This window comes from Oculina patagonica, chromosome 6, assembly GCF_052425735.1.
Source record: "Oculina patagonica isolate OP01 chromosome 6, crgOcupat, whole genome shotgun sequence".
Lineage (NCBI taxonomy): Eukaryota > Metazoa > Cnidaria > Anthozoa > Scleractinia > Oculinidae > Oculina > Oculina patagonica.
Window position 1 is genome coordinate 4,754,790 of NC_135763.1, and position 16,845 is coordinate 4,771,634.

The 16,845-nt window shown below is 37.8% G+C and overlaps 3 protein-coding genes across 3 annotated transcripts in view; 2 read left to right on the top strand and 1 right to left on the bottom strand.

Moving 5' to 3' along the window:
• Positions 1–255: 255 nt before the first annotated feature.
• LOC144656734 (protein FAM228B-like) lies at positions 256–5,462 on the top strand. Its single transcript, XM_078516968.1, has 8 exons — positions 256–491; positions 602–763; positions 1,243–1,320; positions 2,324–2,422; positions 3,166–3,264; positions 3,689–3,769; positions 4,254–4,486; positions 4,802–5,462. Exons 1-8 carry the CDS (start codon positions 390–392, stop codon positions 5,070–5,072), a joined length of 1,125 nt encoding a protein of 374 aa, XP_078373094.1. The 5' UTR covers positions 256–389; the 3' UTR covers positions 5,073–5,462.
• On the bottom strand, positions 3,503–6,968 carry LOC144656743 (U7 snRNA-associated Sm-like protein LSm10). The gene is made up of 2 exons (XM_078516977.1): positions 6,610–6,968; positions 3,503–4,175 (listed from the first exon to the last, which is right to left on the bottom strand). The coding sequence occupies exon 1, from the start codon at positions 6,965–6,967 to the stop codon at positions 6,617–6,619; it is 351 nt and encodes a 116-aa protein (XP_078373103.1). The 5' UTR covers position 6,968; the 3' UTR covers positions 3,503–4,175; positions 6,610–6,616.
• A 309-nt stretch (positions 6,969–7,277) lies between these two features.
• Positions 7,278–16,845, top strand: part of LOC144656733 (Fanconi anemia group G protein-like) — a 33,624-nt gene continuing 24,056 nt past the window's right edge. The window contains exons 1-8 of the mRNA XM_078516967.1: positions 7,278–7,443; positions 9,410–9,488; positions 9,821–9,888; positions 10,883–10,952; positions 12,463–12,606; positions 13,585–13,803; positions 14,802–14,884; positions 15,214–15,310. Of these exons, the coding sequence (XP_078373093.1) occupies positions 7,360–7,443; positions 9,410–9,488; positions 9,821–9,888; positions 10,883–10,952; positions 12,463–12,606; positions 13,585–13,803; positions 14,802–14,884; positions 15,214–15,310 (844 nt within the window). The 5' untranslated portion in view covers positions 7,278–7,359. The remainder of the gene's footprint in view (positions 7,444–9,409; positions 9,489–9,820; positions 9,889–10,882; positions 10,953–12,462; positions 12,607–13,584; positions 13,804–14,801; positions 14,885–15,213; positions 15,311–16,845) is intronic.

Consider the following 16,845-nt stretch of genomic DNA (forward strand, 5'->3'; position numbering starts at 1 on the left):
GAGCTAATATTGCACATCGTTGAAAAATCCTAAGGCAGAAAAGCAAGGAAAAAAAAACAAAGAAGCGCTTGACAATATTAGCATTTTTCTGGAATTTAAGTGACGAGTAAGAAGGTATATCCTTATTTGTTGTGTTTCAAATTAGTCAGTTTTGGGCAGGCCAGGTTATCAATTGCACTCACCCACCCCTGGGATGGCAGGAAGTTCATAAACACAGCTGATACGTTGCCAAGGGAACAATTCATAATTTACACGTGAAGTCTTTCAAGTCAAGCCGCGATATTTGTGACTTTGCTGGTAACTCTGTTATTGATCGTTAGTCTGTGTGTGAAAGGAAGCTCTCATAAGGACAGAAAGTTATCCGGGCACAACAGCAAATTAACACGGCGATGTCTCGGCCGAAGCGTCCCACGAACGGCCGAATTTCTGTTCACACTTGCGAAATTGTGGACGAACTTTTGGACGACAATGATAAACATGAAATAGCGAAGGTGAGTTTACTTTCCGCTTTCCCTGAATATCTGGCTACAGTAGAAGTGGGCCTTGTTAAAACTGTGTGAACTACTGCTAGTTTTAATCTATGAGGTTGTTTTAATCGCAGGATCGTCACAGACGTGCGGCTTCGGCGTCCTCAATCGAGAGAACGAAGTCTTTAGGTGACCACTCGGAAGTGAGAGCTGCTAGTGCCAAGTCTGCTTGTCCTTCTGATCACACGTTTAGAATACAGAGTTGGCTGAATGAAAAATCTGTCCGAAACATCCAGGTACTGAAGAAATGCTTTCGTTTATTGATCAAGGGAGTTTAACCGCTATGACTTTTCGTTTGTATGCAGTTTATGCATGCAAAGTTCAGGGAGTATCCAACTTGGCAACATTATTTGACTTCTTGTTTCTAATATAAATATCATTGAATACAGTCAATCGAAAGGATATTGACCGTTTAGAAAACTGCAGCTGTCGACCTTAGCGTTGCCTCCTTCGTAACAAAATTATGGGCTCCCCTGAACGTAACGAAAGCCAAATTATAGAGGTTTTTTAGGTAAAATATACACTTCAAAAAGAATTTTCCGTATCCAATGAAACATTTAATTATTAACTGACATATAAAGCTCTTCTCAGCATGGACAAAAAGAAAACATTTATTTATCTCCTGCTGCCTTCAAAACATGCGACTTCATAACATAACAAGAACTTCCCAGCATCTGTTAATAACAATGCCTTCTTTTGTTTCCATTCTATTCAGGAAAGGACCGACTTTGAGTCAAGGGCTACCAAAAATATGTACACAACGCTTCTGGATAATGAGAACACATTCGTTAAAGTAAGCAATTAAATTTCTGTGTGCAAATTTTAGCTCATTTAGTTAATCCATCTATTTGTTTGGGGCCTATATCTGCGGTAGTATTTTGAGATTGCAAAAAAGTCATTATCCCGAAAGTGTTAATTAGCATAGTTAATTAATTTATGAAAAGCCTCGGTCCCTAAAGATGACTATTAAGTTCTTTCTTCATATAGATATAAACTAACGCCGTTTGTAAAAGTCAAGTAAAAGTGAAGAATTCAGAGTGAATTATAGTCTGTCTGTCACAGTGGAAATCATGTGAAGTGTCCTGATGTGTTTTACAACTTTTCATTTGATTGTCCAAACTATAAAGTTTCTTGTAAACAACATACAAAATGTGTAAGTTAAATGACTCTCTCATAATTTAGAGATCACACCTCTAAGATAAGCAAATTTCTTAAATTAAAAACCATCCACTGAACTTTTATTTAAATGCTGTGATGGGTAATAAATTGGCGCAATATGCAGCTTGAAGGTACAACTGGTTGAATTATCACATCCCAACTGGTTAAATATTAATCTTTTCAGCCTTGGGTTTATTACCAATTTATCAACCCTGCTGTCATGTGTTACCCTCATGAAACAAAGTTGTTTGCTTTATTATGAGTTACTAGAAGATCAAAATTTCAAGTTGTTTTGGCTCAAGTTACGACTTTCCATTGTGTTGAAAGTTCACACAGCTCACCAAAATTCAGCATGGTTTCTGTTTGTTTATTTGTACGTCACAAATATGACACAAGGGGAACAGTTACTCCTTTTCTCTCGGTTCCCACCATCTTAAGAATCCCGCCTCCCCCCCCCCCCCCCCCCCCCCCCCCCCCCTTTTTCTCGCGGCCCCCCCCCCGCCAAAAGTTATGAAGATGGTGTGAAGTGCTGAAATAGATAAATTTATAGCACAGGGCTTATAATATTCAAAAATAATAATAATACTGCTACAACGTCTATTAAAATATTTAAATGTTTACCCTTTATTTATAAACAGGATGTTGATAGCTTCATTGATCACAAAGCAACTCTTGACAAAAGGAAGAAGCAGATGCTATTTAAGAAATGGAGTGAACGTGTTTACAGCCCTGTAAAGGTAAATTAAAGCCTGTATTGATAGTTTGTTCCTTATTTGTTAGAGAACACACCAGTAAACGGTGTAACCATAACGAACAATGTATTTTGTACCAAGCCCCAAGATAAATAAATAATAATTACAGCTAAATGACTGCATGACCCTTAGGGAAACTGTAAATTTTGTTTTTCCAAAACAGGCACACATAATGTGTGCCAGGGGTGTTTACATGTAAAGAGTAACATACAGCTGTCTGAAATCCTTTGCACATACATAATGGGCCAATACGACTGTGGTCAATGACGTAGCATTGTAGGCAGGCAACATGTGCACAGCAGAACACTATGTAGCTATAGCCCTTTGCACGCACTACAGGCCTATAATACTACGTACAAGTTACTACAATTATTGTATCCTTCGTGGACTAGCTACATAGACTACAATATTGAGTTCTATTGCTTACTGATAACAGTCATTTGAATTAGTTCATTACCATCTGACTAAAAACATACAATGCACTTGACCCAACTAACTCCAGCGATATCAATGAGATGTTGATTACAAATAATTTATTATTGAAGTGTGATGCGGGAGAGAGCAGAAGAACTGTTGTTGGTGACAGTGTTGGTCACCAACACGTCCCAGACTACCTCACCCGGACGATCACCAACGACTACTGTCTGGGTTCAAACCATTTACTTTAAATAATTTATTACTGACAAAAAAACTGCTAAAAATTAATTATAGTTCTCTTTTTATGTCAGGAAAAAATAGATCAAGAAATGGATGGCCCAAATTACAGACACTTGGACAGAAGAAAAAGAGATATCTATAAAAAATATCTAGATTACAGTAACAGAAAGGTGAGTAATTAATTAAATTAATTAATATATTACAGTCAAAACCATAAAAGCTTGAACGCCTAAATTTTTTTGGATTGTCTATTAGCAACAAATCAGATCAGAGACGTAATCGCAAGAAACGGAAGTAGAGTAATATAATTGATTACGAAAAATTTTTTTTTTATTTTTTTCTTTAAATTTTTTTTTTTTTTTTTAAAAAAAATCCCCCTTATTATTATATTGAATAAATAAAAAAAATTTTTTTTTTTTTTTAATATTTAGACAAGAAAAGGGTAGCATAAGCATAAGATATCTAATGTATCTCCAGATTGCCTCCAGCGCACTGAAAACAAAGTATAATGATATTGTAAAGTTTTACTTTGCGAAGTTCTTATACAAAATAATTTTTTATCAAAAAATGGTATTCATTGTACTTAATCAACAGGGTGTGGTGTTCCTGGATGTAATGTCGCCTGAAGAATATGATCCACTTGTTCTTAACGCAAACAGACCTGCACCTCTAAAGGTGAGTCACAGTGAAAAACTTCTTCAAACTAGCTGACTGCATGCCTTACTTGTTAGCTGGTAGAAGCATAACTAGTAGCATTCTGTATTTTGCTAGTTGTATTATGTAACTGGACCAGAAATGTTTCAATGAGTTATTTCTCCTTGCGCGTTGGAACAACTACAAATGTAGCATTCCATGTGTTACTGTTCTGAGGAACTGGCTTATTGTACTTGAATGTGGCTGATAATTATTGGTTGATGGATTTTAACTTGTCCATTACTCCCTTGAACCTTGAACTGTCACCTGAACTACAACCAGTAATCAGGTGTAAAACTACGTCTCCTTCACAGGATCTTACAAACTAAGCAGGCTTTCCTAGCCTCCACTTCCTCATCACTGGCGTAGAACGACATTTCTTTCTAACCTAAAGAAAAATAAAAAAGGATTCAGATTACATCCATTTAATAAATCAGTGCAATTTTGTGAAATGGCCTTCTTTCAGGCAATAACAAAGAAACTTGACGATCCACTGATATCACAAGGAAGCACAAGACTTGATGAGGATCGTACTGTAGTGAGATGTGTGACAGGGGATACAATGAGTGATAAAGAAGTAGAAGAAATACGCCTCCCTCCTGCTCCCTTGGTACCTCTTGGTCGACATGGCACTGAGTGTAACACATGGCTTAGAATGCAATTACATGATATCGACAGCGGGGTCAGGAAGAGAAGCGGGTAAGTTGTATGATAATTTTTCTTTTTAAATAATTAAAAACAATTTATTTCTATTGCTCATTAATCAATTTTTCTTACAACAGGGTGCCATTTTCACTTGTAAGTCTCTAAATATTTGCAACATAGAACAGATACTGTTGCTTTACCATCTTACATTATACATTTGACATTTTCTGATAACGCAAATCACTTATCGTACTATATGTCACGCAATACAACTGATAGCAGATAGATAGATAGCAGCAAAAAAACTCAATGTTAGGTGGAGTTTTGTTAATCTTGTTTTTATTTTTTTGACTGAATTCCTTCCACCAGGCAACGCATGAAAGGAATCTACAATGACTGTCAACTAGACTATGAGGAATGGAGTAAATTGGAGAGAAATCCAGACACAATCGACATTGAGTTACGATCACAAAAGAGACGGCCTTTTAGAGAGAAACATTCCACAACCATTCAGTTTGACTGGCCAGAACTCCCAACCATCAAACAGAACACGAGATACCACCCACGAATACCAAATGTCTTGCCATTTGGTACAAGTTTTGAGTATTATCCTGAACTACAGCTCAATGCGTCATATTAATTGCGATCATGGTGATTTTATAAGTTTTGAGCAATTAATTGAAAGGGAAGAGGACACATGTTGCTACTATTATTCTTATTCTGCAATTCTAAATTTGCATTTATAGTAGTTGTTAAATTACCAACACCAAAATATTTTCATAGTGAAATATTTTTAGAAGTTTAAATTCAAGCAATGATCAATTCTAGCAAAATGAATTACATTGTATAAGATTTTTCTACTAGGTTGAATGGGACACTGCTAATTGTTATAAACTGCCTTTTGGCAAAGCAACACTTGACCACAAAATTTATGTCATTTGTGAATACTAAATCTTTTTCTAGGAATTGTATTATAATACCTGTCACATTAAAAAATAAAAGTTTTGAAATAAAAAAGTATCAATAAATACTAATGGTTATCAGTGTTCATCTATCGATTAAATATTATTATTTTTTGTAGTCTGTGTTCGAACCTAGTGGCCGATCAAGCTGGAGCTTATCCCGATTTCAGTAGCATGAAGTGACTAGGAAAATTTCTACTCCACCCTGGATGGGATGTAAGTCCATTACAGGGTTACCCCCAGCATCAAATGTGCCGGTACCCATTTATACACCTGGGTGGAGAGAGAAACTATGAAGATAATAAAAGTGTCTTGCCCAAAAACACACAACAATGAACCCAGCCTGGGTTCGAACCTGTACCATTTTGATTGGGAGTCCGGCGTGCTAACCATTAGGCTACCGCACCTCCCTGTATTTTTTGTAGAGTGCAAGTGAATGTGACAATTTTTTTTGCTAACAATGGATGTTTTCTACTAAAGTAAGAAAAAATGACAAGGCTGGCAACTTCGATGGCCCGCCGAGATTGACAGCCTCCCAGGTTTTGGCCAATTTCTCAAAAATCACCGCAATCGCTCGGTTCTAACATGCTTAAAAGCCGCCGCGAATTTCCAAGTTCGCTGCGAAATCGCCATCGTCAGGATGTACGCCAAAGTGGTCGATCATAATGCCAATATCAAATTCAAATTAATTATATTCAGAAGTCTAATTTTGCGATAGAAAGAAGGAATGGGCTACTCGAGGTTTTTTTTAATGCTTTTCCCTCACACAATTGAACTCAAAGTTATCCACATAGCCTATTTCTACTTTCCCCCAGCAGTAAATTCGCTGGTACCCATTTATGAACCTGGGTGGAGAGAGGCACTGTAACCCACTTGGTTAAGCTTAGGTCCTAATATTTTATTACACCTGTATTCAGTATTACTTGCATAGTGGCTTTTTATTGACATCCATCGTTTGACGTGCTAAACCCTGGGTGCTAAACAAACAAGACAGGTTGAAATCAGCCAATCACAGCCCACTAGCACGACGTTTTGAACTTGTGGGGTAATTTGCATGAAATCAACACCGGTTTGCATCGGTATGATTGGCTCATTTCAAACAGCACGTCGAAAGACGATATCCAAAGATGGATGTAGAAAAAAAGCTATGCACGTAACCACAAGCTTATGACGTAACACAAAGCACGTGTATAAAGCTAAAGAAGGTCTTTTTACCTCAACTTCAAGATTTTCCAGCCTTCTTCATTCGTTTAGCGGGAGCTTTCCTCGAATTTCCTATCTTTGTCAACTGTTCATCAATAGCTTTTCTCATGTCAATAAAATCAGGGATTTGAACGTAACGAATCTGCCGGCCATGGATAAACATTGTTGGGAAGACCAGCACTTCGCCGCCATTCCCCTTGGTAAACTTGACATCAGACATAGAGATATTCATGAATCCGTCTACATGTTCAATCAGACCTTCTGCCGATGACTCATTTCGCAGTTCTACAGTGGTCCTATGGCCTTGAACGGCTTGCAAAAGACAAACAAGCGTTCTTTCTGCGAGAGCTCTCTCACGACCGCCCGCCATGTTGAATTCTCACAATTTGGCGCGAAAGAAAACTCAACCCTACCCTACCCTAGTGGTGGGGGAAACAGCAGCCGAGTTATTCCATTGCGTACTTGTTAATTTTGTTTTTAGCAAGATAAACAGTGATTCCCATTTTTTATGACCTTTTTTGTTCTACAACAAATATTCTTCAAAATTAGAGAGGTCACTGTGTTTATTTTAAAAGTTAGCCTAGGGAGGGGAAGCTGGATTGGAAGAAATGTCGTCCAGGGAATATCCATGTCGTGTACGCCACACTATGTGGACCACTATGTGTAAAGTTAGATTGAGTTTCAGGACTGATGGCGGGAGATTTGCGAGATTGATAGTTTCCTTTGAAATCCAGCAATCCATCTGCCTTTAAAACAACAAACATGATTAAAGGAGAACGCGCTGTAAGACAAGAGATCAGTGGATTGGACAAACAAATGACAGATTACTTTAATACTGAAGGCAAGGTAAGATATCCTCCCGGTCTTCTGTGAATTTTGATGAATTCGATGCAAATCTCTTTAATGATGAAGAGATAAATAAGCTTACTAAATGTAAGAAATATCCCTACACCTCTTACGAATAATTTCGGGGTATATTGGATGATTAAATGTTTTATTTCGCTTTAAACTGATCGACTACTAGTACTTGACAGTGGTCCAGTCGAGGATCTTGTTTTGATGTCTTGCCGATCTCATAGTCCATTTCGCAGATACAGTGGCCAGTTGTAGATTCTGCCCCCAGGGCATTTTATAATATTTAATAGAGTTTTTTTATGATGGTAATTGGAGAATTATCACAATAAAAGAATAAATCATATCAATAAGCATTATAGAATGCCCTGGGGGCAAAATCAATATGGCTGCCGTATCTGCAAAATGGACTATTCAGGTTTGATCATTTGTTCTGAGCATTGGCTTACACTGTAAGATATAGTTTGCTCAGTGGCTACCAAACACCATGACTTAATTTACTGCATTGCAACCACAACTGTTGAGCCATCATTATAAAAATGTAACTCAAAATAGTATCCACTACTCTGCTCCCTCCCCCCCCCCCCCCCGCTCCCCCCCCCCAACCCCTTTGTTTTTTTTTTTTGGGGGCCGAACCCCCAACCCAAACCCAATCTTTAAAAACCCCCTTTTGGGGGGGGGGGGGGGGGGGGGGAATTTTTGATACCCGTCTAAGACATAAACAAGTACCTAACGGGTTTTGTTGTAATCATGAATTAAGTTAAGTATCAATGCTAAATTCAGCGTAAGTCAGCAGGATGAAAGAATTTGTGAAAATTCAGCTTGTGGCTAAGTTTGCATAAATTTACATCTCTAAAAGCATATAAGCCTATCCTGTTTGACATTTAGTGGTCCATGTAAAGATACCCCGTTAAGACAAAAAGGGGTGAAATATGTACCCCCATTCAAGACAAAAAAGCCTGAAAACCATACCCTATCAGACTGCATGCACCCATTAAGGGAGTAACCCACCCCCACCCCCCTGTCGCGATTCAACTGTTTTCATTGCTTGATCCATGTGAGCAACGAGTAGTTAAACGAATAACTATATAACGATACTTAACAGTTTATGGTGTGATCTGATCATTGTTGAGAAATCCATTTTTGCTCATGTCATTCTAAAATTAAAGACCCTTACGTCTTATGATATGGGTGTTATGTTTTATAAGGGGGTTTTGTCTTGGGGGCATTATAATCGGCAATTCATATGCAGCACCATGAAAGGCATCCAGACTAACCCTACCCCCACATGTGGCCTACCCCTTCTTCTCTCTTTAATCAGGTAGCAGGTAGTAAGCTTGTAAAAACCCACAACAACTGATGTTGCTCTTGACTAGTGGCTTGTTTATAAAGTGCCATGAATTTTAATAGACCTTGTCACAGTTTTCGAGGCTATCTTGACACATAGGCAACATGGTTAGAAATTACAATGTTTATATGGAAATCCGACAGCAAATATTTTGAGATATATACTAGGCAAAAGTTTTTATTCACCAAGTTTGAAGGATGTAGCTGGGCTAGAAAGTGTTCAGTTACATTTTGAATATTCCATGCATCTGTCTATAATTTTTACCCACAAACTGCATCAATTTGCACAAAAAATATAGACAAATGTATGGCAACTTTAAAATGTAGCTGGAGGCTTTCCAGCACAGCAACACCGTCAAATTTGGAGAATACAATCCTTTCCTTAGTATCGTAACTTGATGATTCATAAGTTGTTCAGAATTTAATTTTTAAAAAAACTATTTGCCGTCAGATTTCCATACCATTATTCTGGCCAGTGTACATGCGTCTTTGATTAACTTTAAGCCCATACAGTACCATTACTGTACTAACTATGAATTTGTGACAGCTGATATTCCACATGATTTTGGAGGATAACTGTTAATCAGTTATATATGTATTGTTATTTTTATAGCATGTTTCTAGCAAATTTATCCAGCAGGAGATTCAGGCATCAAAGTTTCTTCGGAAACATACAGAAGTCTTAATGAAAAGTAAGAATAATAAAAATAATATGATAGTATTTTGTCAAATTGTGCATCTAGTTTCATACAATTTTGAAAAAAGTTTTATCATCCATAATTTCCCACCCTTCACACTTGAGTCATACAGTACCTCAACTTTTAATCCTTGGTTAGCATTTAAACCTGAGTCAGAGCTCTAAGAAATCATAACACAACTGTATGTTTTGCATTAGATAGTAAACTGTTAGGTGCATTTATATAGTTCTGTTTTGTGCTAGCCCAGTGCAAGAATCTGCCAAGAGTATCTGAATTATCTTAAGTTTATGGTAGCTTTATTTACCAGTAATCTTCATAATTTTCAGCTACCTTTCTGAGCTTTGATGTCAAGGAGTGGATAATTGAAAATGATTTCCTTGTTGATCGCTTAAAAGTGAGTATATTATTAATTATTCCTCTCACAACAAAATGCCTTATAAATAGGGTACATTATAATTATTTTAGTCCAATAATAATGAACACAAATCAGTTTTTCACTGGTTAATAAAAGTATGGGACATTCCATTTTATTTTTATCCCCCACCCCTCTAAGGAGGGCAGCAGGTTTTTCCAAATTAAGGTTCAGTTTTTTTCTGACAAATTTTAGTCCCTTCAGACATTTTTGTCAAAGGTGCTGTAAAAAAATCAACCCTTTGAATTTTAAATTTCAAAGGGTGGCGACAAAAAATTGAGGGTTTAGATTTCTGCCATATTAAGGGGGTTGCAGACATAAAATGGAATGTCCCTACACTGAAACACAGTGAATGCAAGTGCTAATAAATAATTTTATGGTGTATCCATGCAAAAAATTACCATGATACCTTATATTATATCTACCCTTTCAAACAATATCTGATTAAGACAGCATCTTTTTGTCACTCAACCAATGAACAAACAAGTAGAATTTATTACTCAAAATTCGTTTTATGGAATAATTAACTACTCTCTGACGTACTTATTAACTAATGCTACAATTTTTGCTCTCAGCAACTCTTTTTAACCAGTCAGAGCAGAGAAATGTTTACCAATCATTTAAAGTTATAAGCCTCAAAAGGACAATTAATATAATAGGGTATGTTTGCCCTCTTGGAAGTTGCAATGGTGATCAATTTCAATAATTATAATATACAGTGTAATAACCAAAAATGCATGTGATACAAAAAAAATGGAATATACAATTTAGCGGCTTTGGGTTTCGGCTCGTGGAATGAGGCAGTGGTGGCTGCCCGCGACCGTGCAGCATGGCGGAGGAGAATGTCCGGCCCTATGCTCACTTAGGGCTTTGGCCATAAGTCAAGTATCATTAGTAGAACTATGTAATAAGTACTGTTCACAAATGGGCCATTAAAATAATGTTTTTTTTTTTCAACAATGAATGATTGGAAAAGGAAGATGACAGTCAAGCAACAATTCAGGAAGTTTTGTGCAACTTCACATCTCTACTGGAAAAAGTGCAAGGTATAAATTTTACATTTCATGTTTTTCAACCACTGATGAAAGAAATTCATTCACTTAATACTCATGCGAAAACCTAGCTTTAGCAAAATAGACTGTTCTCCCAAGGAAATTGGGAAAGCCACACCAAGGAGTATCACTTAGTTCATAGGTGGCAGAGCAGGAGGGACAGGGGGGTTGTAGCCCCCCCCCCCCCCCCCAACACACACACACACACACAAAGCAAATTTTTGGGGTGCTCTTCGGGAAACTTTGTTTATCTTTGGGAAAGTTCAAAAAATGATCATAAACGTTCGTATGGCCTTCAAACAACAATCAGAGAATCTTTGGAAATCTTCAGTCTAGAAACTGCTCAGAATTAAAACAAAGAGTTGCTAGAACGGAAGAAAGTTGCTCCAAATATGAAAACCTGCTGAATGTATTTGGGACAGTCTTAGCCCCCCCCCTCCTCCCACGTTCCAAAACCCCTGCCACCTCTGTAGTTACATGTTTCAACTCAAACATTCAGTTTACAAAAAAATTTCGTATAGGGTGCCCCCTTTTTTTTTTTTTTTTTTTTTTTGTGGTTTTTTATTAAAAATTTTTTTGGGAGCCCCCTTTAAAAACTGTATTTTAATTTGGATCATTTTGGAGTTCTAAAAGGTGCCATTAATATTTCAAAACCATTTGCAGCCAGCCAGACAAAAGCATTTTTTATTCAAAGCGGTTACTGGGGCTATTAATAGATGCTGTATGTGATTAAATTTGGCTGTTGGTTAAATTTTATTATTAAAGCCAGTTTGATTTTGATTTTTGATGGTATATTGACTAGGAGACAAAGGAAAATAAAAACAAAATGAATTTTTTGCACCAAATTAAAATTAAATCAAACAATTTAGAAACCAAGGTACTGAGACTGACATTTTGAAACTAATGAATAATAATATTATTTATTATTAATAGAAATTTACCGTAATCCATAATTGTCTGATCACCCTTGATAATTATAATCTAAGATAGGTCATGTCTTTCACTTCTTCATGGTTACATTTTGCTAAACAACACTGACTTTTATATCTATACCCTTATGATATTTTTATGCAGGAAACCTAGCTGCTACAAATTATTGTTAGCATCTCTGCCAGTAGCAGGAATGGCCAAGTGTCCTGCCCTTCCCTTGTCCCCCTCCCAGCTACAAGAAAAAAAGGAAACACTAGAAAATACTTAACAATAATTATTATCCGGCGAAATTGCGCGGAATACCGCCTGACACTTATAGTCGAAGAGGTCGTAGGCCGAGTGGGCTAAAATCAGACGATATTTCGCATAATTGTTTAATTATTCAACAAATTGTCAACGAAACACAAGGATATCTGTTATGTGCGGATGACAGATAACGTTAAAATTTTGACCATATATGGGCAGCGCATGCATTTGTTGAATAATAAATTTTAAATATATGTTTATTAGCATTTTGGATATCACATAACTGTAAATTTATGAGGATGGATTTCTATCTTTTATTTTATATTAGGTCTTCCACCAGAGTCTTCATTCATTTGCTATGAACAAGCAATCGCATATAATTTGAGCCACTTGCTGTTACGAGGGCACATAAATATACTTGTTGGTGGGCTTCACAAGAGTGCTACGATTCTTCACAGAAGCCTCTGGAGAGGTACATGTACTTTACAGATTTGTTTAAATAAAAAAGAAGTAAAACAACAGAAATATGCAGAAAATGCTGCAGATAAAATTTTCCCCCACCTGGCTGTAAAAACTCTGTCATTTTGAAAAAACAAAACACTTTAATTTGTGTATTATTAAATTAAGGTTACTCAATAGTCAATACCTTTGGGGTGTCCTTCAGAAAAAAAAATACGTGATCTGTGTTGTTTTTGAGGAAATTACCACAAACTACAATAGAAAGCTTATAAACTGAAGAATTCAAAAAAAAAATCCACTGTTTTGGTACACCTTTCTTGAGAAGAAAGAGGCCAGTAAACAGGAAAAAAAAATGAGTAACATTCCGCCAAGAAAATCAGGTCACTATCAAATGCAATTTCAGGTCAAATGATTATAAACTACCGGTAGTTTCGTTTGTAATTCCTTGGGGTTAACAAAAAACTACAAATGAAAAATTATTTTCACCTGAAATTCCCTTTAAACTTCAACACAATAATTAAAAATAGGTCAAGATAAAGTCTGTGTTTTTAACCTAGTGGCCCATCAGGAGAGTGTATCTCTGGTTTCAGTAGCATGAAGCAACTAGAAGTATTTTTTACTCCCCTGACTCCTTGATGAAATGTTACTCATTTGCAAAATTATTTGGGGCATTTAATTTGCTGGTACCCATTTACTCCTGGGTGAAGAGAGGAACTGTGAGAGTCAAATACCAACAAAGTGATCACAGGGCTTGAACGTATAACACACAATCCAGAGCAGGCTAACCATTAAACCACTGTGCCTTTCAGTATAATTGTATAAGATAGTGTAAAAAAGTCTCACCTAGCTCAGCTGGTTAGAGCACCCAACCGGTATCTGGAAGGCCATGAGTTCCATTCCCGTCATAGACTCAGTTTTTTTTTGTCCCACACTCACATTACATTTCATATTTTTCACTAAAATAATATATTTGTGTCCTATTATAATGCAGCTTTTGAGGCATTCAAAATAGGAGATTGTCACCAAGAAACAGTGAAAGAGTCAGGAGAAATGGCTGAGCAAGATCTTTTTACTCCAGAAAACATTGAGCACACTCTGAGTACTTATCTACCTTCACTGTTTAAAGTGTTACATGATAAAAGTATTGGATGTGCTCCACTTGTGTTAAGTAGCTGCCTGCTGGCATTTCTCTGGCTACTTGATGAAGAAGGTGAGTTTGTTTGACTGTCTGTCTGTCTGTCTGTCTGTCTTCCAGGACCCAAATTTTGATTAGCCCTTCAGTGAAAATGTATCTGCTATCCTTTAGTGAGAATGTATCTGCTATCTCCTATATAAGGAACTGCATTCCTGCAACCTGTACATGATATGTTTTAAATGACTCCCCCTGAACAGTGAAATTTAGAAATTTAAAGTGCATTAAAGCTGCATTTTCCCTCACTATAATACATGTATGTACTGCACCTAAAAGTTTGTGCTCGTGAGAGTACATGATTTGATATGAAAACTGTTTATAGTCTGACATTAATTGGCTTATGCTAAATAAGGGAAAAATTGCAAAATCATGCATCTAAGATAAGTCATCTCCAAAGTATTGGCCGTTCCGGAGTTGTGCAGGGAACTGGGACGGGGAGTTACAAATTTTAACACAACTACATGAGAGATCATGGTGAGATTGGTCATTTGACCAAGTTTGATGTCTTTAGGATGAATATAGATCTAGACCAAGTTATGGACCTTGAAACATGGTTCAAAATACATACAAACGTCTCTTAATTGTGAACCAGCATCCCCAAAACCATATAAATTCCTAATTCTTTATGATTTCTGTGGTAGTCTTAAAAATATACAAACACAGTGATTTTCATCTTTATTTCTTTTAAATAGTAGGTTCATGGCAGGATTTTACAGCTGTCACAAAACTGATATTTTATTAATATATGGTTTCGGGGGATGCTGTTTAAGAGTAAGAGAAATTTGTATGGATTTTGATCCATGTTTCAAGGTCCATAACTTGGTCTCTGTTCATCTTAAAAGCATCAAACTTGGTCAAATGACCGATCTTGACACTGTGATCTTTCATGCGGTGGTGTCAGTTTATTGATTGTTTAAAATTTGCAACTCGCCTCAGTTCCCTGCGCAGCTGGCCAATATGAAAGCCATCAGCTATCGGTAGTGTAATGATTTGCTCGCACTATTTATTTTCTGTAGTGAGTAAGGCTGTAGAACTTCTTCAGCTGCTGCAAAGTCAATTAAAACATTTGGAGGAGGTCAGCGTGAGCTCCACAGAGGAGGTATTAAAAATAAACAATGAATGCTGCAGACTGCTTGTGTAATATATTTGAGGGATGTTTGATAGTACCAAATATAGAAATATCGATAGTACCAAACAGTAATTCATAAAATGAATTGAAAAAAAAAACTGCACGACTGTGATCTACCCACTTTTATGAAAGAAAATTGAGAGTAAAACTTGAAGTGTCATCAGTTAGCTATGTGCGCCTTATTTCATGAAATATGAAGATGTTACAAAGCAGTTTAGAAACAAAGTTCTAATTAAAATGCTTGGTCTTTTTGTCAGTTTTGTTCGTTTAAAATTTGTTTTCCTTTTTGCAATTCCAAGGTATCTGATAGTGGATGCCCTGTGCACCTGTTCAGCTTGGAGTACATTCCATCAATCACTAACTGCGTGATTAGTTCATCAACCAAAGACTTAACAGGTAAAATATGTAACAAGTTCATAGAGCGGTTTTCACTTAAGTGTGTCGAAAGTAAATTGCGTTTGCTTTGGTTTTGCATTGCTACGCTTATTGATTGGCTTAAACATCTCACACCACTTTCTCAGCCAATCAGAACTAAACCCAATCATGACTCGCTCGCGCACGTTTTCCCGCGCTTTGTGCCAGATACATGTATTTGCTTCGAGTTTTGATTGGCTGACGGCTGGTCTGAGTTCTTTGTGATTGGTCGGAGTAATTACTTTGGTTTTGTTTTACCACACTCAATTGAAAATTGCTCTAAGAAAACTAATCATAGCAATATGCAGGACGTTTGTCACATTTGAACCAAGATATATGGCCTAGGCCTAACTACCACAAGTCTCCGTCAGCTCAGTGACAGAGCATCCAGAACAGCGGTCAAAAAGTCATAGCTTCTTTTAACTCGGGACGTTTCTCTGATTGATTAACATCTTTCTCATACCTCTACCAGGCTTAATCAGCATTCAAAGAATGGCCTGTCTGATTGCTAATGGCTGGTGGGCTTTATCATCACTTTCACTTGCCTGAAGGGCTAGTAACATTTTTGGACTGTTTAGTTGGCAGTTGAAGTAAAGCCAGTGAGAAAAGCCATCACTGAGAACAACACACAATGGCCTCTTCTTGCCTGAAGGGCAACCTCAAAATTACATTTCCTTTGCACCCTTCTTATGTAATTCTATAGTTTCTTTCCAAAAACTCATTATGATCGCCGACCGGTTAGCTCAGTTGGTAGAGCGCCGGATTACCGTGCGGGAGGTCTCGGGTTCGAGTCCCAGACCGGACCAACACTCAGGGTCTTAAAATATAAACTGAGGAGAATATGCTGTCTTTGCAATGACATCTGCAAATGGTTAGATATTCTAGTCTTCTCGGATAAGAACGATAAACCGTAGGCCCCGTCTCCTGTATCTTCAGTGTTATGGTCAGCAGGGGACGTAAAAGGACCCACACACTTATCGTAAAGAGTAGGGCATGGAGTTCCCGGTGTTGTGGTCTGGTCTTTGCCCATCGTGCTGTGTACTGTTGAATTGCTCGGAGATATTAGCTGTACAAGCTACTCGGAAATCCGAGGGTAAAAAAAAACATGATGATGATGGTGGTGGTGGTGGTGGTGGTGGTGATCCACACACCGCCCAGCAAGCCACAAAGAGACGAGACCAAAAAGCACCCAAACACCAACACAGACGAGGCCCCGCACACCACCACCCACACCCCCCCCCACGCCCCCACCACGCCACCCAGAGACCCAGCCCGGCGGGAGCCACCAGCAGGGACACAGGGAGGCACCAGCCCCACCCCATCCGAAGATGATCCCAGGACCAACCAAGGAGCTGCAGCAGCAGTGGGACGCGCACACCGGCAACCACAAACGACAGACACACAAGCCCACGAGATCACGCGCAGCGAGACAGAGAAGACAGCGCCGAGCGCCAATCAGATGAAGAGAGAGAAGGAAACAACAGACCCCAGCACCCACGGAGCCAAGACAGATCAGA